Below are 24,667 nucleotides of genomic sequence, written 5' to 3' on the forward strand. Positions count from 1 at the left end.
TAGATTTACACCTCTTCCAGTAATTTATCAGAGCATCTTTCCCCCATACCTTCGCCAACACTAGAGATTATAAGTCTCTTAAATTTTTATCACTCTAGCAATAAATAGCATCTCGTTTTAATTTACATTTCTCTAAGGTTGAACATATTTTATATGTTGATTGGGCTAATAAATTTTAATTTTCTGGGTACCCATATGACTGTTAAACCTTATATGAGTTTCTCTTTTTGTCAGAGATTTAATTGTTGATAATACCTATAGTCAGACTGATTTGGTTTATAAGTCTGCCTGCGTATTAGTCTAAAGTGAAGTCAGGGAACGTAAGTGGGCATTATGTTTTTAGTAGTATAGGAGAAGAGCCATGAAAAACCATTCCTTCTCTACCCTCACAGCCACTCCTTTTGGGTTTTTATTTGTTAACAGGTCTGTGTTGTTAGGGGAATCCTGGTATACCACAGGGATACAGATCAAAACTAATAGGAAACTCAGAAATAATCCATCCAATTTGAGGCATGGGGATTCTTGTCCTCCTTCGAGAGCCTCCGCCTCCTCTTCCCCACCCCCCCTCAGATTTATATTGAGTGTCTTCTCTGTCAGCACTCTGGCTGCTGGTCACTTAGGCCTACTGTACTTGATCAGTACCAGTTTATTTGATGTGGTGGTAATAAATCAAAGAAAAATGTATTTATGTTAGATGTTTTATGTGCTTCAACTGACCTAGGAAATCTAAATGTTCTAGAGAATGATCTCTAGGAAAAGCTGGAGGCTGTACGGTTTGTCAGTAGTGTTAAGGCATACAGCGTGCCTGAAAGCACATAGTTCTTGAAACTTACTTTTGTGGTGTTCCTTGGGAACTTCTCCCTGTGATGATAATAACAACAATAGCAGTTAACTTATATTGAGCGTTTATACATTCCTGGCACTAATATCAGCATTTTATATCTGTTCTCCATATTGTGAAGTGAGTCTTCTCTGGCCTCTGGATTTTTATTTCCATTTTTAGTATAAGTGGAAGGTCTGCAGCTATGCAAAGCACACACATCTTCAGAGACCCTGTGTCTAGGAGCGCCTAGGTGGCCACATCACCCTTGTTTGCTGCTAGCTTAGTAATTAGAATTCAGAGTAAAAATTGCAGTGACCATCTCAGTGCAATCATTTGCACACTGTGGTGATATGCAGCTGCACATTTTCATTGAATCTTTGCATTAGAAGAGATCTTAGAGTCATCTATTGCATGCCCTCTACTGAAGTGTTGTTAGCTCCCATTAGGTTGGCCTGCTACTCACGGTGACCCCATGCACAATGCAGTGAAACACAGTGCGTTCCTGCACCATTCCCATGATTGGTTGTGGATCGGACTATTGTGATCCATAGGGTTTTCACTCGGTGATTTTCAGAAGTAGATTGCCAGGCCTTTTTCCTAGTCTGTCTTAGTCTGGAAGCTCCACTGAAACCTGTTCAGCATCATAGCAACACACAAGCCTCCACTGACAGACAGGTGGTGGCTGCATATGAGGTGCATTCTCTGAGAATCAAACCCAGATCTCCTGCATGGAAGGTGAGAATTCAACCACTGAACCACTAATGCCTCATTCTACTGAAGTTGCTGTTGTTAATTGTCATCAGGTCAGCTCTAACTCATAGAGACGTTATGTATAACAGAATGAAACCTTGCCTGGTCCTGTGTTGTCTTCATGATCTTTGCTATGTTTGAGTCCATTGTTTTGGCCACTATGTCAGTCCCTTCCACCAAGGGCATCCCTTGCCTTTGCTGACCCTCCACTTTACCAAACATGATGTCCTTTCCTAGTAATTAGTCTTTCCTGATGACATGTCCAAAGTAAGCAAGCCAAAGTGTCACCATTCTTGCTTCTAAGGAGCATTCTGGTTTTATTTCCTCTAAAGTTGATTTGTTTGTTCTTCTGGCAGTCCATGGTATATTCAGTGTTCTTTGCCAACACCACAATTCGAATGCATCAGTTCTTCTGTTTTCCTCTTTCATTGTCCAGCTTTTACATGCTTATGAAGCAACTGAAAAGACCATGGTTTGGGTCAGGCGTACCTTAGTCATCAAAGTGACATATTTGTTTTTTAAAACTTTAAAGAGGTCTTTTGCAGCAGATTTTCCTATTGCAGTATATCATTTGATTTTTTGACTGCTGCTTCTGTGGACATTGAATGAATTCCAAGTAGAATGAAATAATTGACAACTACAATTTCTTCTTCATTTATTATGATGTTGCTTATTGGTCCAGTTGTGAGGATTTTCATTTTCTTCACGTTCAGGCGTAATCCACACTGAAGGCTGTAGTCTTTGACCTTTATCAATAAGTGTTTCAAGTCGTCTTCATTTTCAGCAAGCAAGTTTGTGTCATCTGAAGTAGAATCCCCTAAATACTTGGCAGGTAGACTGGCCTCTGTGTAAACAGGTTGAGTGACTGCCTCACAAGGTCATTAATTCCACTCTATAGTTATAATAATAATGGAAAAAGTATGAAGCACTTACTATGTAAATTATTTCTCATACCAGCCCAAAAAGTGGTACTATTTCATTCGTATTTTAGAGAACAGAAAATTGAAATTTAGGTTAAGCAGCTTGTCCCAGGTCACAGTTTGTGAATGTTTTTCTTGCTAAAACTTTTCCTGTATTTTCCAGACTGAGCCCTTGCTTGAATCTGTCCTTTCTTCCCCAGGCACTACCCCCATTTCAGATTCCTGTTGTTTATCACCCTTAAGCTGGGGTTTGAGTTGGAGTCTGCAATTGCCGATGGCAACTGTGACTCCCAAGCGCATGTCCCTGGGCAGGGCTTGAGGAGGTAGGTGTCTGAGAAAAAGTGCTGAGGAGGAGGGTGCTAGATGTCTGGGTTCTCTTCACACAGTTTATTACAATCAGGAAAAATTTAATAACCTCAAATCTTAAAATACTTGAATTTTGGAGCCTGAAAACATCTTAGGAGTTATCTATTTGCGCATAACCAAAACACCAAACCCACTGCTGTCAAATCAATTCCAACTCATAGTGACCCTGTAGGACAGAGTAGAACTGCCCCATAGGGTTTCCAAGGCTGAAATCTTTATGGAAGCAGACTGCCACATCTTTCTCCCGCAAAGAGGCTGGTGGTTTCAAACCACCAACCTTTTGGTTTAGCAGCTGAGTGCTTTAGCCACTGTGCCACCAGGGCTCCCTGTTTGCACATAGAATGTATTTAATAGACATTGGTTGTATTTAATTATACCGAACCATCTCATTCATACTTCTGGAAACTGAGACCCTGAGATTAAATGACAGTGTTAGAAACAGAGTCCAGGCCCCTGATTTCTTTGTAACTACATTCTCTAAACAATTAACTGCTTTAGCTGGGAGAAGACTAAGGGTTTATTAACCATTTGCAGGAAGATTATGGAAGTAATACGTATGCCATTCTTGTTAGCAGCAGTTAATATCTAGAAGGAAGGAGGTTCATTTTTCAGTTGGGGAAATTATGGCTTTTGTCACGCCAAGGGGATGTGGTGTTCTAATAACTTGAATATGGCATTGGGAGTTGAGTGACTCAGATCTCTTATAACTGCAGAAAGAAAGCTGAGCTCTCTGAAAACTCAGAGCTGAAAATATCATACTGGCTTTAATATTGGGGATGGAGTAAATATTTGTAAAATGTATGTCAGCAGAAGGGCCTTACAATAGAGCACCGTTAGTGTTTCTGTTATACTGTAAATAGAGACAGGCAAAGTATTCAATAAAAATTCTAAGTGGTATCCATTTGAGTGCATTAAAATTTTCCAGTGGTATTTAACAATAAAACTAAAGTTTGACTCTAGATAATTAGAGCTTTAATTTGTCCTTTCTCTTTTGTACAAAAGCCACAATTTTTACATCAGAGAAAAAAGAATATTAGATTTTTTCATGTCTCTTCAGAATTGCCCAACCATAACCTGCTTAATAGTCTTTGTAATTACCTCTCTTCCCATAACCTTTATGGCTCTCCAGTGCTATTTCCCTCTTATTTGCTTCCACCATTCCTAAGCTTTGGTCTGTCCTACTTACTCTTCCTGGCCAGACACCGTTCTTCCATCCTTCCCACATTCAATGAGATTTAGTGCTTATTATGTGCAAGCTAAGGAGCCCTGATGGTGCAGTGGTTCAGTGCTTGGTTAACTGAAAGGTCAGCAGTTCGAACCCACCAGCTGCTTCATGGGAGAAAGATGTGGCATTCTGCTTCTGTAAAGATTATAGCCTTGGACACCCTATGGGGCAGTTCTACTCTGCCCTATAGGGTTGTTATGAGTCAGAAGCAATGGCAACGGGTTTTTACGTGCAAGCCACTTGTGTTAAGTGCTGAAGATACAGTTCCTACTTTTAAGGAGTTTGCAGTCTAGAGATTGAAAGAGACATGCATAACATAAATGCAAGATATTAGAGATACAAAATACTCAAAGACTGACGAGTTGAATTTCAGAGGTTAGAGGCTGTATACCTCTTGAAGGCTCTGCATCTATGATCGACCCAAGATTTCTCTTGAATGTATATAATGATCATGTTACCCAGTTAAGGAAATAAAACTCAGATTTAAGAAGTCTTGAGTTCCATTCTCATTACTTTTCTTAAAAAGAGGATGTTATTTTGCATAAACAGAATAAACCTTAATCATAGAATTACGCAGCTGATTCTCATTCCTTTCACTATGATTGGCAACCATCTTTTAGAACAAAGGAGAAGTATGAATTTTGGTATGAGTTTAATGGAATGTCTGATTTTCACATGAGTCACATTTTATATTCTGGCCTTTATAACATGTTCTTATTCTGAGGGAAGAAAATGAATTACAAGTTACAAATACATTGACAAAAAGATTAATATATCAGATCCTATGTAATCTTTTCAAACTGAAATAATACACAGTTGATCCTCATTATTTACAGATTCCATATTTACAAATTTACCTGTTCGCTAAAATTTGTAACCCCCAAATCAGTACTTGTGGTGCCTTCACAATCATTCTTGGACATGTGCAGAGCGGCCAAAATTTTGAGTTGCCCAACACACATGTGCCTAGCTAACGTTGAATAAGACAATGCTCTGCTTTCTTGTTTCAGCTCTCATACTGTAAACAAGTGTCCTTTTTGTGGTTTATTTAGTGCCATGTTTTTCACATTTTCGTGCATTTTTGTTGTTGTTGCTGATTTTGCTGTTTAAAATGGCCCCCAAGCATAGCGGTGAAGTGCAGTCTAGTGTTCCTAAGTGCAGGAAGGCTGTGATGTACCTTACAGAGGAAATATGTGTGTTAGATAAGCTTCATTCAGACATGAGTTATGGTGCTGTTAGCCTTGAGTTCAGTGTTAATTAACTATATATTAAGTAAGATGTCTTTTAAACAGAAGCACACATTAAAGGTTATGAATTGATAGGCTGATGAAAATGTTGTGACCTGAGGCTTACAGGAACCTAGCCCGTTATTTGTATTAGAAGTAGTGGTTTAGTATTTGCTAATTCAGTGTTTGTGGCAACTTTATAGAACATAACTACCACGAATAACAAGAATTGACTGTATGTAGAACAGTAATTCTCAATATATGGGAGTGCCTTGTTACTTCAGGGGTATGTGTCCTCAGTTGAGAATCCACTGTGTGCATTGAATAATGTCATTCATGAGAATGAGCTACATATGTGAATGTATGGATGTAGAAAAAGCTGAGAAAAGTTGATTCTAGAAGATCACTTGTGTTAAGGTTCAGTGGCCCACAATCCAAGTGTGAATACGTGGAAGGCTCTTTTATTTCTCCCATGCAATTTCATTTTTGCCACTCACACACCTTATGAGTGTCTAGAGGAAGTGGATCTTCTTTTAGTCACAGTGTATACTGCGTACATTTCGGCACTTGTTAATGATCTCAGTTTTGAACAGTGCAGTACAGACCCTGTGAAAAATGTTGACAGTTGATACTCAGAAGGGCACCTCTACAGAAAACATTAGTGATTTATTTTTCTGTATTTTTCAAGTGTGATTGTTGCATCAGTTCAGATCATTGGAAAGCCATCTGTAACTCAAGTTTGTTATTCACTAGGTTTTATCCACCCTGTGAAAGTTGAATAAACTTTTAATGGACACCCTCTACTCTACTAAGTACTAAGGACACAAAGATAAATAAGACATAGCTCTTATCCTTGAGGAGCTTATAGGCTAGTTGAAGAAACAGACCACAAAATAGATAATTTTAATAAAACATACTAAGTGCAGTAATAAGGTATGAATGAACAGGGTACCATGTGAGCTGACTAAAAAGAACTTAGTCCAGCCTAGAAATTCAGGGAAGGTTTCTTGGAAATTAGCTCTATGAGCTAAGTCTTGATTGATGAACGTGATTTATCCTGAAATACATGGATGTCATGGTAAGGGACGCCTTCCAGGCAGAGGGAAACTTTGGATGATTGGAAATAGCATTGTGTGTGCAATGAAATACAAATAGATCAGTTGAAATTATGGTTTAACCTTTTATCCGTGAGAGTTGCATGTAACCCTTCATGTTTTTTTCCTTCTTTGCTTTGTTTTTGAAGTTAAAGCTTAGTCTGTCATTTACCCATTGCATGTTGCTTTAGCTTACAAGTGTTCTTTCTGTTCTCAGTCATCTTTTCACCTGTACCCCATTTATTGATTTTTCAGTTCCTACTTCTAGTATAGCATGTATTCTGCTCTGATGTTATATGTCTGTATCTTTTTCCTTCTTTCCACCAGAATATAAGTTCCTCAAAGGCAAGCAGCCTGTCTGTTTCCCCTTTTAAAGCTTGGCCATGTAGTGAGTGCTTAGTAAATATTTGAATGAATGAATAATTGATTAATTGATTTTTGGCTTAATTTTACTTGTACCTGTTTTTAACTCCAGCCTCTAATCTTTTTGGTAAATGGATAGGGTACATATAAATAAATAAGATATAACTCTTCTAGTCGTATCCAAAAGAACCCCAACCAGTTGCCACTGAGTCATTCTAACGCATAACAACCCCGTGTGTTGCAGAGTAGAATTGTACTCCATAGAGTTTTTAAGACTGACCTTTCAGAAGGAGACTGCCAGCACTTTCTCCCCAGGCACTTCTGGGTGGGTTTGAACTGCCAACTTTTGGTTAGAAATTGAACACTTAAACCGTTTGTGCCAGCCAGGGACTAGTGGTGTGGGGCTTCGTATATCTAATTGCTTAAAACCTCAGTTTCTTAATACATAAAAGGGATATGATATTACAGTAATACCCGTTGCTGTAGAGTTGATTCCGACTCATAGCAACCCTACAGGACAGAGTAGAACTGCACCATAGGGTTTGCAAAGAGCGGCTGGTGAATTCAAACTGCTGACCTTTGGATTAGCTGCCAAATTCTTAAACCACTGCACCACCAGGGCTTCATTATAATAATAGCTGCCAATTATTGAGTGCCTACTATATGCTTGGTACTTTAGCCATCCCTCAAATGGACATTTCTAAGCACAATTATTGCATATATTGGTCCTTGTTTGGAAGGTACTTCCATCAGAACTTCTGCTAGCTGCCTTTCTTCATCGTTTAGGTCTCAGTTCAAGATTCAAGTGTTACCTCCTCGGAGAGTCTTCCTTGACCATTTCTAGCTAAAGTAGGCCTTTCCTTCTCTTTATTTCTGGAAAGTCTTCCCTTACACATTCAGGCAGTGTCAGTCTTTTCACCATCTTGCTTTAATAGTGCTTTGGACACACCACTATAATAACTCTTAAAATACTGTATTATAAATATGTTGTTTGTTTATTCATCTCTTTCACCTTGTTGAGTTTGTGTTCCTAAGGGGTACAGATAGGATTTTATTCATTTTTGAGTTCTCATTTCTCAGTATGTAGCTGGTGTTGAATAAAAGTTTGTTTAATGAATGAGGTCTCTTTGAAATATTAGATCAAGAGAACATCATAGTTTTGTTTTTAAAATTTGTTAATGGAAGTTAGAATAGGTAATACAGAGGTGAATAAGTCTGCAGAAAAGAGTTAACACAACAGGCCTGAGACTGTAAGCCTTAGAAAGTCCTGCTTGCAATGTTTGCCTGTGGTAGTGTCTAGAAACTTGGATTTTGGAAGGATTGCCACCATTCCTAGAAATGATAAGAGTGGCTCACTGTGCCTATATCATTTGTGCAAACAATGTGGTTTATGCCCTACACCAGCTTTCCTACTCAGATTCTGGATATTTCGTATGTGATAGGCAGAAGGTGCCTACCTAACTAGCCCCCAATAAAAACCTCATGCACTGGGTGTCTAATGAACTTCCTTGGTAAAACATTTCACACATGTTGTCATAATTCCTTGCTGGAGAAATTAAGCATATCCTATTTGACTCCAGTGGGAAAAGGCTATTAGAAATGTGGATCTGATTTCCCCTGGACTTCACCCCATGCACCTTTCCCTTTGTTGATTTTGCCTTGTATCCTTTTGTTGTAATAAATCTTAGCTGTGAGTATGACTATATGCTGAGTCCCGTTAGTCCGCTAGCAAATCATTGGACCTGGGAGTTATCTTGGAAGCCCTTGGCACAGTAAGATAGGTAAATGTCTCTGCTTCTAGTTGGGAGAGAAATGACAGATAATAAATAAACAAGAAAAAATATGAATAAATAATAATGCTATTCAGATAATTAAAATTGGTTGATTGGTTAGAGTGTCTGGGTGGCTACTTTAGATTAGGTGCTTAGCAAAATATTTCTCTGAGGAGGTAGCATTTAAGCTGAGATCTGAGCAACAAGAAACCAGCCATTGGAACATGGGAAAGAGCATTTCAGGAGAGGGAACAGTTTAGTGCAGCAGCTCAAAGGTGAAACTGTGCTTGCTGTGTTTGAAGAAGGGAAAGATGGTCAGATCGCTGGAGGGCGGAGTCAGGCAACAAGATAGGTGTGGCTAGACAGCCAGGGGAGATCATGTAAACTCCTGTAAGCCACAATGAGGAGTTTGGATTTCTTTTTCAAGCACATTGTGAAGACTTTGAAGGGTTTTAAGCTGGAAAGAGACAGAGATTTGATTCATGGCTTTAAAATACCCCTCCAGCTGTACATATGGGGAATAGATTTCAGTGGCGCAAGTGGGGAAGGATGGAGATCTTTTGGGATGCTCTTCCAGTAGTCTCTGCCAGAGATGTTGGAGGTTTGGACTAAGGTGGTAGTTTGGAGAGAGAGAAAAGTGGATAGATTTGAGATACATTTGGAAGTGCAGTCAGCAGGGCTTGGTAATTAAATGTAGGCAGTAGAGGGTAAAGGTTTCAGGAATAACTCAAATTTTTAGCTTGAGTAGCTGGATAGATAATGGTGTCATTTATGAAAATGGGAAAAAATGAGGCAAAGAAAGGTTTAGGAAGGAAATAAAGAGTTTCGTTTTGAGATCTTATTAGATAGCTAAATGGAAATGTCAGCTAGGCAGTTGATATACAGAGTCTCAGATTTTGAAAATGATAAGTTTTTCTTTTATTCATCAAACATTTTTGAATGCTTACCAATTGCCAAGTGTTTTGATAGGACGAGGAATATAGTCTTATCTAAAACACAGTCTTTTGAGAAAGTAACTTAGTCTAGAAAGTATTCCAGGGTAAAATGACCACAAATTATAGTAAAGCAAAGAGAAAGGTTTTAGTCAGCATATATTCCAAGAGGCAAAAGTAGGAAACAGACAAGCATGCTGCCAGAGACATGTCTGCCCGAATCCAAGGAATATTACAGAATAGACAAAAGTGGGGAAAATGGACAAGCATGCTGCCAGAGCCATGTCTGAGGAGCATCACAGATTCATCAGTATATATTAACATTACAAAATGGGTAAAATCATTGAAAGCTTAGTAATCATTGGTACAGGTTTTAGTAACAACAGTCAGGAGGGTCTTCGTTCGTCCAACAAACCTTACTATTCACTAAATGCTAAAAGAAAAAGAGAAGCGTGGAAAGTATGTGGGTCTTTTGTGCTGTGTTTGATGAGTTTATGTGAAAGGTTCCCTAGAAGATGTTTTCCAAGATTGTCCTAGCTTATTGTCTTTATATCTCAGGGCCCAGTTGAAGTGTCCTTGTGAGTCCAGCTCCAGCTGGGTCACATTCTTTTATACTTAAGGACAGGGAATAATGGCGCCAATATTCTCTCTTAAATCAAAAGGTAGGCTGGCAAGTATTCAGGCCATTACAGATAGGTAAGTGTTAATCATAGAGCTATGCACGGGGTGCTTAGCAGGCCCATCAAAATGACACCTATGCTCCTAAATCTTACATTTTACTCCAAAATCCATTATTCTCTGTTGCCTTCATAATTCTACTGTGACATATTTTTAATTTTGGTTTTGATTAATGCATAATAGCTGCCTTATACTTTCTCTTCTAGCAGCATCTAAAGCAGTGAATTTACTGTTGAAATTGGCCTTATTGAATTTTAAAGTCCTTGTATATAAGAGCCAATCTGTATTAAAGTCCAAGCTAAGTTTATTTTTGTCTGTTTCTGCTTTTCTTCCCATTGTGTTTTATACTTGTCAATCTCTAAATCAGTTAATATGCTCTCCCTTAAGCAGAATCCATTTCCTCCAGATTTTACAACCCCTCCCCCCGCCCCGCCCCCACCGGCTTCATAGCCTTTCTTCTCTCATGTACCTTTTAAAGAACAATCACTTCTTTTGAAAACACTTATCTCTCTCTCCTTCCCTCTCCCCCTTGCCTTTTCTACCTCTCCCCCCTCCACGTACGTACATATATATATATACATATGCACATATTCGTATATATACACATACACACATATCTACATACGTACATAAATACGTGCGTACACAGACACATACGTGTACATTCATACAGATAGATGGAGAGATAGTTACTCTGTCTTTACCATGCCTAGTTATCTAATTTGCTCAGTAACCCAATTTAGTTCATATTCAGAAGTATAGACTCTTGGGAAGGGAATATACAAAAATCTGAATGCAGATATGAAACTGATCTCACTGATACTTCGTTGACTGCCTGATTTCATGTTGCTGCTGTGACTAGTTTTGTGGGTTTTCCCCTTCCTCTTTTATTGCTTAGTGAGTATTTTCCCTTTCATAGTTATATACTTGATTTGAAGAAGGTGCCCAGTTAGAAGAGGACTCTTGAGTATGACGGCACCACATGGTAGATGTTAGTAAGTTTCTTTTCCATCCACTAGTTAAATTGGAACTATCCTGATGGGTCCTTTTTCTATTAGACCTCTTTGCTTCTAATTGCCTTCAACTCTTGCTTAATTTTTTCTTCTAATTGATTAGCTACCTTTAAAAAGTCCATTCCTTAAATGATAAGTTTAAAAATAACTCTTTAGTATAACTATTTGTATGTGTTTTTGTTACAATCTGCTAGGTACTTCTTTCTTTTTTTTTATCCCTTATTTATTTTGAAAAAAGAGTCATAGATAATAAAGTAAAATAGATATTGCTGTATTGCTCCAGTTGTTTTTTTTTCCCTTTTATGAGAAAATACACTATCCACTTGGCTTAAGAAAGAAGTTTACTTAATGTTGTGAATTATCCTTCAGGTAAGATGTGTTGGCTGCCAGTTCCTTTGAGTATGGTTGTCAGGTTTCAGCAATTAATGATACATTTTTATTAATCACTTATGCTTAGTAACTACAGGGATTATTAATTAGAAACCTGTAATTAGATTCAGAATGACGATGATGATTTAGTTGGGAAAGAAATCATGCGAGTTGTAGCACAGGCCTGCCTCTGCCTTGAATTTTTTCTCTGCAATAAATCACCTCCCTTTTGACAGTGGGAAATGTTACAACAGTTTAGAAATTAAAGATGATCTTTTGTTTTAACTTTAATGATTTATATTTGTGTATCAGCTTCCCTGCAGAACAAGTATATTCTGACTCTGTCATCTGAGAAATGAAAGATTTTATTATCTTCAAGGTCATAAGGGTATGGTTATAGTTTTTAGTAGTCTAAAATGACATTATTTACCAGTAATCAAATGTCTCACTTTTGTAATGATTGACAGGATCATAAGGACATCTGGCATACCTGTTGCCCTACTAGTTTGTGTGATTAGATCTCTGCCCCCCAGATGTCTTTGGAGGAGAGTTTATAGCAACTTGTAGTTGCCTGTATTATTTTCAGCAAACATTTATTACTTATTTAAAAAGAGTAAAATTAAGGAGAAAAATTCATGAAAACCCTCAGTAGTCACATTTTATTTGTATTTACTTTTCAGCTTTTTTTATTTTATGAGTAGTCCTTCAATAAAAAATTGATTTTGTGTTCATATGCACCCAATTTTGTAATGTATTTCTAACTTTATTTTTTTTTAAAAAAAGTGTTGTATTTCTGTTCTTTTTATAATATCATTAGATACTGGTTCAGAAATTTTTCTTTTATGATTAGGACAAACACATTGCTAGTAGAAACACTGTTTGTTTGTTTTGTTCTTTCTCCAAAGCCAAGAGTGGCCAAAGTTGGAGAGAGCCCTTGTATTATTTTGATTGAAGTTTCATACATATTTATTTTGTTTGATCTAAAATTTTGCATCTATTGTACTTTCTTTGGTGTTGCACAATTAACTTCTCCTGTTTTCTGCATGTTAGAAATCAGTGGATAATAAGAGAAAAATAAACCAAGAATGCTTTTCTAGTTACTTTGAAGTTCTGGGCAGGAAACTGAGAACTTAAAAACAACAACAACAATAATAAAAATGATAGCTAAAGCTTGAGTGCCACTGTGTGCCAGGTACTGTGTTTAGTACTTCTTATGCATTTTCATTTAATTTTTACAACACTATGTGACTGATACTATTATTCTCATTTCACAGATGTTTAAATCAAAGAAAATAGTGGTCCCAGTGCATGAGTTCAATGACATATAGAGTACTCTGTATTGTCCTGCTTTCTGAAGGAGACCAATAAACTGCAGGGCAACTGAAAAGGATGAGAAAAATGTTCATGAAAAGGAATGGAAGTTAGGCATGTTGGAGGAGTCTCTGCCAAATCCTACTTCCTACGTTAAGCAGAGTCTCTCAGGGACCTCGTCTTACGTTAAACTTCATGGAAAAAGTTAAGACTATTAGCTACAAATTACCTCACCTCCTCCTCCTGACTTCTTCAAACTTTTCCAAGGCCCATATCCAGTCAGAAGGTGGAATGCCTTTTTATCAGATACTACCTGTCAGCCTTGGCACTCTCTGTGTAGGGAATTTACCCCACTTCTCAACTTTTTCTCTCTAGGGTTTTCCTTCTCAGTTACACCTAAGTGTATGACAGTCCAAAAATACAGCAACAATAAAGGAATGCTTCTATTTATTCCACATTTGAGTGTTTATTATGTGCTAAAGGCTATTATATAAAGACAAATAAAACATAATCATAGCCCTCAAATAGCTTAGAGTCCAGAAGAGGGAGGAAAACATGCAAAATATAAATGTTGTCAATATTAAATACTAAATTAAATATTAAATATTGAATAAATAATGGAAACGGGCATATAGGTATTACGATTTGTTGTTGTTGTGTGCCGTCAGGTCGATTCTGACTCATAGCGACCCTATAGGACAGAGTAGAACTGCCCTATAGGGTTTTCTAGGCTATAATCTTTAGAGAAGAAGATCGCCAGGTCTTTTCTGTTGCGGAGCCACTGGGTAGGTTTGAACCACTGACATTCTGGTAAGGAGCTGAGCACTTAACCATTGCACCACCGGGGCTCCTTAGATATTATGATAGAAGTCTATACAGGAATAAAAAGGGAAAGACTGGCCAATTTTTTGGGAATGATGGTTGACAAAGGAAGTGTAATGCTTATATTGACCCTGCAGTCCCCTTGAGCTGTATCACCCTCTACCTCCCCATATTTCATGAATTTAGGTAAAGAAAAATATATATTTACTGTCTCTGCTTCTCTCTTTTTTCCCTCAAACCCTGAACTCTAGCTTCCACCCCAAGTACTCTACATTATAGAAACTCGTATTTGTTCAATGATTAGAATGAAAATGGCTTATAATAGCTACTAACATTTATATAGCTGTTGTTTTTGGCCAGGCACAGTACTATGTGTTTTATACATAGTAACTTGCTTAGTCCTTAGACCCACTCTATACCATAGCTACTATTATTATTCCTATTTTAGAGATGAGGCAGCTGAAACACAGAAAGTTTAAGTAACTTGACCGGGATCACACAACTGGTAAGTGGTGGAACTGGGCTTCACATACAGGCAGTTTTCCTCCATGATCCATGCATTACAAATGGCTGAATGACCTAGTTCCCTTTCACCCGTGTCTGCACACGGATACCTATATACTGTTGTTGTTAGTTGCCATAGAGTTGACTCCAACCCATGATAACCTCATATATGGGCAGGGTAGAACTGCTCCATAGGTTTTTCAAGGCTGTGACCTTTCAGAAGTCGATCGCCAGACCTGTCTTCTGAGGCACCTCTGGGTGTGTTTGAACTGCCAGCCTTCCAGATAATAGTCTAGTGCTTAACTGTTTGTGCCAGTCAGGGACCATACCTGTTTACTCTTGTTGTTAGGTTCTGTTGAGTCTATTTTGACTCATAGTGACCCCATGTAACGGAGTAGAACTGCCCCATAGAGTTTTCTAGGCTATAATCTTTATGGGAGTAGATCATCACGTTTCCCTCCCACAGAGCTGCTAGGTGGGTTTGAACTGCTAACTTTTTGCTTCATTGTTGCACTACAAGGGATCCTTACCTATATACTAAAGGTGACTAATTTCCAGGGCATACTTTTTTTCTAGTTGTAATAGATTTTCTTTCTTTCCTTCCTTCCATCCTCCCTCCCTCCATTTCTTCTTCCCTCCTTCTCTTTCCCTCCCCTCCCTTTCTTTCCCTTTCATCCTTTTCTTTTCTTCCCTTCCCTCCCTCCTTCCCTCTCTCCCTCCCTTCCCTTCTCTTCCATTCTTCAGTTTACTCATTCAGGAAACTTTTAACACTTTTGTGGGCATATACTAATCTAGGCACTGGGCGTATAGAAGTAAAAGGTAGTAAATCCCCACTGCCAAGAAACTCAAAGTGTGATGAGAGAAGATATAGAGGAAATAGACAATTGTAATACAGTGTGATAAGTGCTAGGATGGAATATGCTAAACTGGATTTGTTGGAAAAATAGGATTTAGCCAAGGAAGATAGAAATCCCAGGTTTCTATCAATTGTCTTCCTTTTTTTCTATGTAGAAGCATTTTCAAAACCTTCAGTGTATCTTTTAACATATGTGCATTGTTTCTTCTTTTTTCTGTGTCATGTTCTACTTGCCAATTTCTTCATTGTATTTTTTACTGCACTCTGGTCGCCAGTATCATTTTCTTTATTTCCTTCTTAGTTTATTTCTTTCATCCTGTATAGGAACTCTGTTTTATATAATACAGTACAAACTTTATTATTCTTTCTTTTAGCCCTTTTTCTTCCTTTCTAGCAGTGTGGCTGATATGTATTTTAAGTACTCATGGTCAATGGTTTCTGCAGCAAGGAAGATAGATCTGGCTCACACTCTTGAGATCACTGGGATATAAATTTCATTTTCATTCTTCTGAGTGTTAAGGGGAATTACATTCTTAAAACTTTTCCATTAAATGTTTGCCCCAACTGAGTGTTTGTTGGGCATGTTGATTTAATATGGCTAGGTTTTTATTCCTCCTTTGCACCTAGCATCTGCTGGATGTTGGCACTTGGCACAGATGGGTATCTGCTAAGTGCCAAATACATTTTTACACGTGGTAGGAAATACTATAAAGGAGAGGCAGTATTTGACTCTGAATTCACACAGATTGAATCCTATCTCTCCACCACTTATTAGCTGAGTAACCTTGGGCAAGTTACTTAATCTCTCTGTGCCTCAATTTGCCATCATTAAAGTGGATAAACTAGTAGTGACTACCTCATCAAGTTGTTTAGAGGATTAAATGAGCTAACACCTGTAAAATTTAGAACAGTACCTGGCATAGGGAGAAAAAGGAAGAGATTCAATAAAAGACTGGGATTTCCATCCTCCTTGACTAATTGCTTTTTTTTTTTTTTCATCTAAATATTTTGCTCCTGACTTTATTTCTCCTCTGCCTTCAATGTTCATCGGGGGTCTGGTTTTACTTTAAAGTTGTGCTCATTTACTTCCCTTTTCCTGTGGTTTTTCTCTGTTCATCTAGCTGTTCACAGTTGTTCTGATTTGCTTTTTGTGGTGGAAAATAACTGGGGAGATTGCCAGGAAGACGATACATTGTTGTTATTAGTGATGATTTTATGGCTCATTAGTAGGAGTTAATAATAATAAAATAGGTATTTGTTTCATACGTCAGTAGGAATTATTTAAAAGATAAAAATTCTTTTTTATGTTTATTATAGTCATGCATATTTATTGTAAAAGATTAGAATATTACAGAAATAAAAACTTAAAAAGTGAAAAATGTGTTCACTAAGTATGGATTGCCTACTATGTGATAAGACTCTGTCAGATGCTAAAACATAATTGTCATTAGTAGTTTGGTTATATTCTTAAAGTTTTTCAAAAAGATCTGTAATCATATATAAGTAATGTTATTTATAAAATAAAACCATACTTAAAAATTAGTGTTTTGTTTCTTGTTTTTCATCACCAAATAATATATTTTGGATGGTTTCCATTTTGGCATATATAGATTTACTCCATCCTTTTAAACTACTTGATAAAATTCTCTTGAATGCATTTATTATTATCCATAATTAAGTGGGTGTAATTTAGTTAATTAAACTTCCATTATGGATTCCTGATAGTTTTCAGTTTTTTATTACAAGGAGTGGTGCAACAAACATCCTTTTATGTATATATCTCTGGCGTACATGTTTCTGGAGGATAAATTTCTAGAATAGGAGTTGCTGCATTAAATGGTATATTCATTTAGAATCTTAATAAATTAAAGAAGATTGCTCTTATTTAAACACTAGTTTTGCCTATTTCCCTATACCTTCAGCAACACGGGATGCTATCAGTCTTTATACTCTCTGCTATTCCAATGGGTGAATATTTTTCATTGTTTTAATTCGCATTTAAAAAAATTGTTAGTGAGGTTGAATATTCTCTAATATGTTTATTAGCTAGTTGTATTTTATATATCATAACCTGTACTATGTGCATGTCCTTGACCCGATTTTGTATTGGGTTGCTTTTTATCTTATTGTTTTCTAAGATCTTGCTGTATTGCAGAAAATAACTAAAGAGCTGTCATATGTTGGAAACTAGTGTGTGTTTTGTATACTGCCTATCTTACTTCATAGAAGTTTTTAATTTGTAAGTAGCCAGATTTCTTAATCTTTCTTATGGCTTCTTGGTTTTCTTTTGTACTTAGGGATTCACTTCTTAGTAAGAATAGCTTTAAAAGATTTTCCGTACCAGTAGATCTTTCTGATTTTTATTATAATCAAGATTATGATATCCATGAATGTTTATTGCCTTTTCTGTTTTGATTAGCAGCCATAACTTACCCACTGTGCCACCAGGGCTGCTAGAGCATCATATAGGAATTTTTAATTGTGTTACTATTAACTTTTAAATTTTACTGTCTGTGAATAATGCTGTTTATTTTTAAGGAGCCCTGGCAGTGCAGTGGTTAAGCATTTGGCTGCTAACCAGAAGGACAGTGGTTCAAATCCATGGGAGAAGAGACCTAAAGATCTGCTCCTGTAAAGATTAGAGCCTAGGAAGCAGGGTTACTGTAAGTCTGAATTGACTTGATGGCACGCAACAACAAAATTTATTTCTAGGTATTTTCAGTTTCATACTATGGAACTGTGAATGTTTATACCTTGAGGATATTTACCTAGGCACTAAAGATAAATTACAAACTAATAAGATTTTTACTGTTATTTTTGCTATGCATGTAATACAAGCAGCAGGATTGCTTGATTGTTTTATCAGACACACAGAAATCATATGTTTGTTGTTTTTTTGTATATTTCTTCTGCAGAGAGTGATAACGAACTCTCAAGTGGAACAGGAGATGTGTCTAAGGATTGTCCTGAGAAGATCCTGTATTCTTGGGGAGAATTGCTAGGAAGATGGTAAAAACTTATTTTTCTTATGAAAATTTTGTATTTACATACTTGATGTTAATTTGTTGTATTAATTAAAATCTATGGGGGTGTTGGAGAAAGAGGATTATTTTAGTCAGGATCCAGGCTGGAAAACAAAGACCATGTTAGGTTTTTTGATCAGACAGGCTTTAGTGCAGATAATTCGTTTACAGTGTATTAGAAAGCTGAAATAAGGGAAGAAAAAGGAAATAAAAGGCATGTTAGACTTGAAAGGAAAATATAAAACTGTCTGTATTTGCAGATGACATGATTGTCTATGTAGAAAATGCCAAGGAGTCTACAAAACAAAATGAACAACAGCTACAACAACAAACCAAAGAAACTAAAAACCTCCTAGAACTAAGAAGTGAGTTTTGCAGGATTGTAGGATACAAGGTCAATATGCAAAAATTAATCTTATTTCTGTATACTAGTAATGAACAATTGGAAATAGGAAATCTAAAACATCTAAAAGTATCAAAAAGAAAAAAAATACGTTAAATACTTAGATTGAAATATAACAAAATATGTGCCAGATTTGTATGTTGAAAACTAGGAAACAGTAGTGAAAGAAACCAACAAAGACCTAAATATTTGGAGAGATATACCATGTCCACAGAACGAAAGACTCAGTGTTGTTAAGATGTCGGTTCTCCTCAAAGTAATCTATAGAGGTAATGCAATTTCAGTTGAAATCCCAGCAGAATTTCTTACAGACATTGACAAGCCAATTCTGAAATTTAAATAGAAAAACAAAAGATCCAGACTAGCTGAAATAATTTTAAAAAAGAATAAAGTTGATGGTTCACATTACCTGATTCCAAGGCTTATTATAAAGCTACGGTAATCAGGACAGTATTGGTGAAAGGATAGGTAGAGAGATGAATGGCATGGACTAGAGAGTTCAGAAATAGACCCACACTATCTGGATAGACAAGTCTGCAAATAAGGTGTATGAAAAGATGCTCAAAATCTTTAACCACCAGGGAAATGCAAATCGAAACTACAGTGAAATACCAGTTCATACCTACTAGGATGGCTATAATCAAAAAAACAGATAATCACAAGTGTTGGTGAGGATGTGGATTGGAACCCACACGCACTGCTGATGGGAATGTAAAATGGTGCAGCTGATTTGGAAAACAGTGTAACAATTTCTTAAAAGGTTAAATATAGAGTCACTGTGTGACCCAGTAATTCCACTCCTCCTTATGTCCCAAGAGAAATGAAAACATATGTCCACAGAAAAATTTTTTCATAGAAGCATTATTCATAATAGCCAGAAAGTGAAAACAACTCAAATGCCTGTCAACTGATGGATGGATAAATAAGAAATGGTATATCCATGCAATGGAATATTATTCAACAATAAAAATAAATGAAGTATGATACATGCTACAACATGGATGACCCTTGAAGACATTATGCTAAGTGAAAGAAGAAAGTGAAAAAACACACCATATATTGTATGATTCCATTTATATGAAACGTGCAGAGTAGGCAAATCTATAGAGACAGAAAGTAGGTTAGTGGTTGTCTAGGGCTAGGGTGGGATTTGTGAGGAAATAGTGACTGCTCATGAGTATGGGGTTCCTTTCCGGGGGTGATGAAAATGTTCTAATTAATTGTGGTGATGGTTGCACAACCCTAGGAATATATTTTAAAAAAGACTATTGAATATTTTAAATGGTATGTGTATTTTGTGTGGTATGTGAATTGTATCTGAAATAACTTATTATTAAAAAAAAAGAAAGAAAAACTCACAGATATGGTCTGTGAATTTTAGACAAAGGTTCAGTTACAATTCAATGGAGAAAAGGATAGTCTTTTCAGCAAATAGTGCTTAACAATTGATATCCACATGCAAAGAAGATTAATCTTGACCCACACCTTGCGTCATTTTCAAAATTAAGTCTAAAGGAATTGTAGACCTAAATGTAATAGCTAAAATTATAAAAGTTATAGAAGAAAATGTAGGAGGAAATCTTCATGAACTTTGGTTAGGCAAAGATTTCTTAGGTATGACACAAAAGCACGATCCATAAATGAAAAAATCGATAAATTTGACTTCATCAGAATTAAGAACTTTTTTGTTCTTCAGAAGATATTGTTAAAAGAATAAAAAGACAAGCCACCAGGGTAAAAATATTTGCGAAATACATGTCTATTAAAGGACTTGTATCCACAATATATAAAGAATTCTGAAAATTCAATAATGAGAAAACAACCCAATTTAAAAAATTAGCCAAAGAACTGAGCAGATATTTCACCAAGGAAGATATTTGGATGGTAATTAGTCATATGAAAATATGTTCAATAACATTCGTCCTTAAAGAAATGCAAATTAAACCACAATTAGAATGGCTAAGTAAAAAACAAAAACTAAACAGAAAAAAACAAACCTGTCAATACCAAGGACCAGGGAGGATGCATAGTAGCTGCAACTCTCATATATTGCTAGTGAGAATGCGAAATGATGCAGCCATTTTGGAAATTAGTTAGGCATTTTCTTATAAAGTTAAACACACATTTCCCATACCACCTGGAAGTCTTACTCCTAGGTATTTCCCCAAGTGAAATGAATATCTGTACAAGATTAGGACAGCTTTGTTTATAATTGCCCCATACTAGAAACAACACAAATGCCCTTCAACAGGTAAATGGATAAACCAACTGTGGTGTATCCATTTAATGGAATACTACTCAGCAATTTAAAAAATGAACTACTTACATACACAACATGGATGCATCTCAAATTATGCATTATGCTAAGTGAAATATACCAGATTCAAATAGCTTAATATTGTATGATTCCATTTATATAAAATTCTAGAAAAGCCAAAACTATTGTGGTAGAAAACATACCAGTGGCTGTCAAGAACTGGAGGTTATGGGGGCAAGTGTTGACTGTAAAGAGATATGGGGACTGGGCTGAGAGGAGAAAAGGACACACTTCAAATAGCTGTTCTATGTATAAACATGAAGTTTCTTCTTGTCGTCCCCCCCCGCCCCGCATTTTTTCTTTTGTTTTTTTGACCTAGTGGTGACATTCTATGCTTCAGAAACTATAATGACCAGGCTTAATAACCTGGGCTTTTTTGTTTTTTATAATTTATTTAAGGTACAATTTATGCAGACAAAATTCACCGTTTTTAGTGTACATTCTTGAGTTTTGACAAATGCGTATAATCATGTGACCACCACCGTAATCAAGATATATGCATCGAAAAACAAAGGAAAAAAACGAGAAAAACTTCATGCTTATACATAAAATAGCTACTTCAAGTGTGTCTTTTTCTCCTTTCAGGCCAGTCCCTTCATTATCTCTTGTGCACTCTTTCCTCTGTTTATTTTTATTTGTCGTATTTATTGTAGAAAATGCTGTCTTGACTAAATTTTCTGTTTTAATCTTTCAAAGTTTAGTCAGATACACATGATCTTCTTAAAGTTGCTGTTGTTTTACTGGCACCTGTCACAGTGCCTGGGATATAGGAGGTGCTTAAAAATACTTACTGAATGTATTATGAATAAAATATTCCTGACTATGACAGATTTTTATCCCTTCTATTCTGTGGACATTTTATATATCTGCATTTTGGTACTTGATTATTTTTGTTTTATAATTTTATGTAATTGTTTAATAAATGTAAGTTGTAGATTGTAAGTAGATTCATTTATTTTTTATCCAGCTCTATCTTGAACCTTGGACAAGGTACTTGGCCTCTTGGTGTCTTTATCATGTTACAATGAGATGTTTTTACTTAAATATTTTAAAAGCATCATTATGGCTGCTAAGTGAAAAATAGATTATAGGGGAGAAAAGATGAAAGCAGGCAGAGCAGTTAGTAGGTTATTTCAAGTAATAAAGGGTAGAGATGATGGTGTCTTACACCAGGCTGGTAGCAGAAGGTAACGTGATCAGATTCTGGATATATTTTGAAGAGAGAGCCGACAAAATTTGCTGATGCGTCCTCTTTAGCCTGAGGGGGGAAAAATAAGCGAGCAATGTTTGCCAATGCTTTGGGCTTGAACAACTAGAAGACTTGCTATTTACTCAAATTTGAAAGATAAAGGGAAAGAGAGCAGGTTTGGAAGATAAAATCAAGATTTTGGAGATATTGAAGTGCCTTTTAGACATCCAAGTAAACATGTCCATTAGTTACACATAAAATTGAGTTCAACGGAAAGGTAGGGATGGAAGTAAGAGTTTGGGAGCCATCAGTATATAGATAGTTTCTAAAGCCATTACATGGATATTATTTCTTAGGGAGTGAGTATAAATAGAGAAGTCATCTAGGGATTGAGCCCTTGATCATTCCAGTGTTTGGAGGTTGGAAAGGTGAGGAGGATCCAGCAGAAGGGTCCAGGAAAGTACAACCAGTGAGGTAGAAGGTGAACCAGATAGAAATCAAGTGAAGAGAGTCTATCAAGAAGGAGGGAGTGAGCAAATACTGTGTGAAATGCTGCTGATTGTTCAAGTCAGATGAAGCCTAAGAATTGACCACTGGATTTAGCAATTTGGATGTCAGTGGTGACCTTGACAAGAGCAGTTTGAACAGAAACATAGGAAAGGAAGTCTGCTTAGACTGGGTTTAAGAGGAAGGGGGATCAGCAGGTATAGTTTGGCTGTGAAGGAGTATTTAGAAATAGTAGGAACATATTAGGAGATGGTTGTAGATTGAGGTTTGTTTTGTTTTTTTTTTTAAATTAAGATGGGCAATGTAACATGTTCATATGTTGTTGGAAATGATCCCACGGAGAGAGAAAAATTGATAATGCCAGAGGAAGAAGACACAGTTACAAGAGCAGTCCATGAATAGGCAAGAAGACATAGATTTGTTGACTAGTAGAGGGGTTGTACATAGGAGCACAGACAATTCATTGTAACAGGAGGCAAGATGGGGCGGGGCTACAAAAGTAATAGCTGACGTTTCATTCTACTTACTGTGTGCCAGGAGCCCTGGTGGTGCAGTGATTAAGCGTTTGGCTGCTAACCAAAAGTCAGCTGTGGGAATCCACCAGCTGCTCCTTGGAAACCCTATGGGGGCAGTTCTGCTCTGTGCTACAGGATTGGAATCGACTTGATGGTATTAGCCTTTTGTCTAGCTCCAGAGCCTATATTTTTAATCATGTGGGCAAGCTGTCTTTTCTATAGATACAGGTAGATTACTGGATTAGTGTTTATGGGAGCATGTTGAAGTTCTAGTAGAGTGAATAGAATAGGGAAATTGATACCCTTGCCAAATAATAGTTGAGGCGTCTAATCATAAGTTTAAAGAGAGATCATGAAAATGGCACTATCATGAATAGAAAAATAAAACACTTTGATGACTAAAATAAACAGCCAAAGAGATCTTCACTCTAAAATGTGAGATTTATGATTTGGTTCAACATACGTTTATGAAGCATTCTCTTAGGTTCTAGGAGACATACAGATGAAGAAGGCACAGTTTCTACCTTTGAGGTTCATAATCAAGAGGGGTGGGGACTCAGACTCTTTAACAGAACATGTGAATAAGATAACTGAAACATTGACATTATTTCAAATTTCTAGATGATTTTTTAATACATTTTTCCCCCGGAAAATGATATATCACTTGATTCATTCACCCAACTAGTTTTGTTTTTGTTTTTAACCATTTACCCTCTGTTAGGACTACAGTAGGAACTGCTGATTCATAGATGAGTAAGAGATAGTTCTTACCCTCAAGGAGTTCACCATCTTACAGACATATATAGGCTTTTAAACAGCTAGTTGTAATATAATGGATAAATGCTTCTGGAAGTATTGTAAACACAATAGAAATTTTCAGTTGTACAGAAAAAGTAATAGAATAGAGCTTCATGTGCTCACTACCTGGCTTAATAGTTATCCACATAAGAACAAATCCAACAATTAATTTTAAGCTGAGATTGCTATCGATGCTTTTTATTTTTTAGGAAGGTAACTTTGGAGTAGAAAGAGACTGATAAAGAAACTAGCTAGGAGATAATTGCATGGGTTGATGAGGTCTAAACCAAACTTACTGGCCTTAGGTATGGAGAGGAGGCTCCAGATGGAGAAAGACTTCTGGGGTAGAGTTGACAAGGTTTCTCAGCTATAATTCAGTATACATTGTTCCAGAAATAAAATGTAATCTTTCTCAATTATAATGTTTTTAGTAATAGACTTCAAGAAATTCATTAAAAGAACCTTAGAGAACTATTTTAAAAACCTAAACTTGTTGATTTTTAGATCTTCACACAACTTGCTGGATCTTTTAGAATCCAAGTCTTTTTAGTTTATATAGCTCATTATTGCAGTTGTGTCATGACAGTTCATATGGAAAGGGTAAAATTTGCCTAATTTAGAGAAGTTTGTATCTATTATACAAAGATATTGTATAAAATAGTAGTCTTGTTTAGAAATAGAAACTTTTCATGAGTCTTAGGAATAATAGCTAGGTACTTATGGGAAGGTATTTTGTGATTTATTTAGGTAAATTTTACATTATGTGCTTTGGGCAAACATTTTTTTTTTTTTTTAATATTTTATTGTACTTCAGGTGAAGGCTTACAGAACAGATAGTTTCTCATGTAACAGTAACACACATGCTGTTTTATGACATTGGTTAACAACCCC

The 24,667-nt window shown here is 36.5% G+C and overlaps 1 protein-coding gene across 9 annotated transcripts in view; it reads left to right on the forward strand.

The window, feature by feature from the left end:
- The window catches only part of RABGAP1L (RAB GTPase activating protein 1 like), a 775,464-nt gene that overhangs the window by 183,273 nt on the left and 567,524 nt on the right, over positions 1–24,667 (forward strand). For 6 of the 9 annotated variants that reach the window (XM_023728046.1, XM_023728049.1, XM_004372833.3 and 3 more), the window contains one exon: positions 17,940–18,033. In XM_023728046.1, coding sequence (XP_023583814.1) covers positions 17,940–18,033 — 94 coding nt within the window. Of the gene's footprint in view, positions 1–10,926; positions 11,145–11,183; positions 13,047–17,939; positions 18,034–24,667 lie in introns of those variants that run through there. The other 3 variants (XM_023728051.1, XM_023728052.1, XM_023728050.1) reach the window with 3 other exon arrangements.

The sequence above is a fragment of the Trichechus manatus genome, unplaced genomic scaffold (assembly GCF_000243295.1).
Source record: "Trichechus manatus latirostris isolate Lorelei unplaced genomic scaffold, TriManLat1.0 scaffold00021, whole genome shotgun sequence".
NCBI classification, from domain to species: domain Eukaryota; kingdom Metazoa; phylum Chordata; class Mammalia; order Sirenia; family Trichechidae; genus Trichechus; species Trichechus manatus.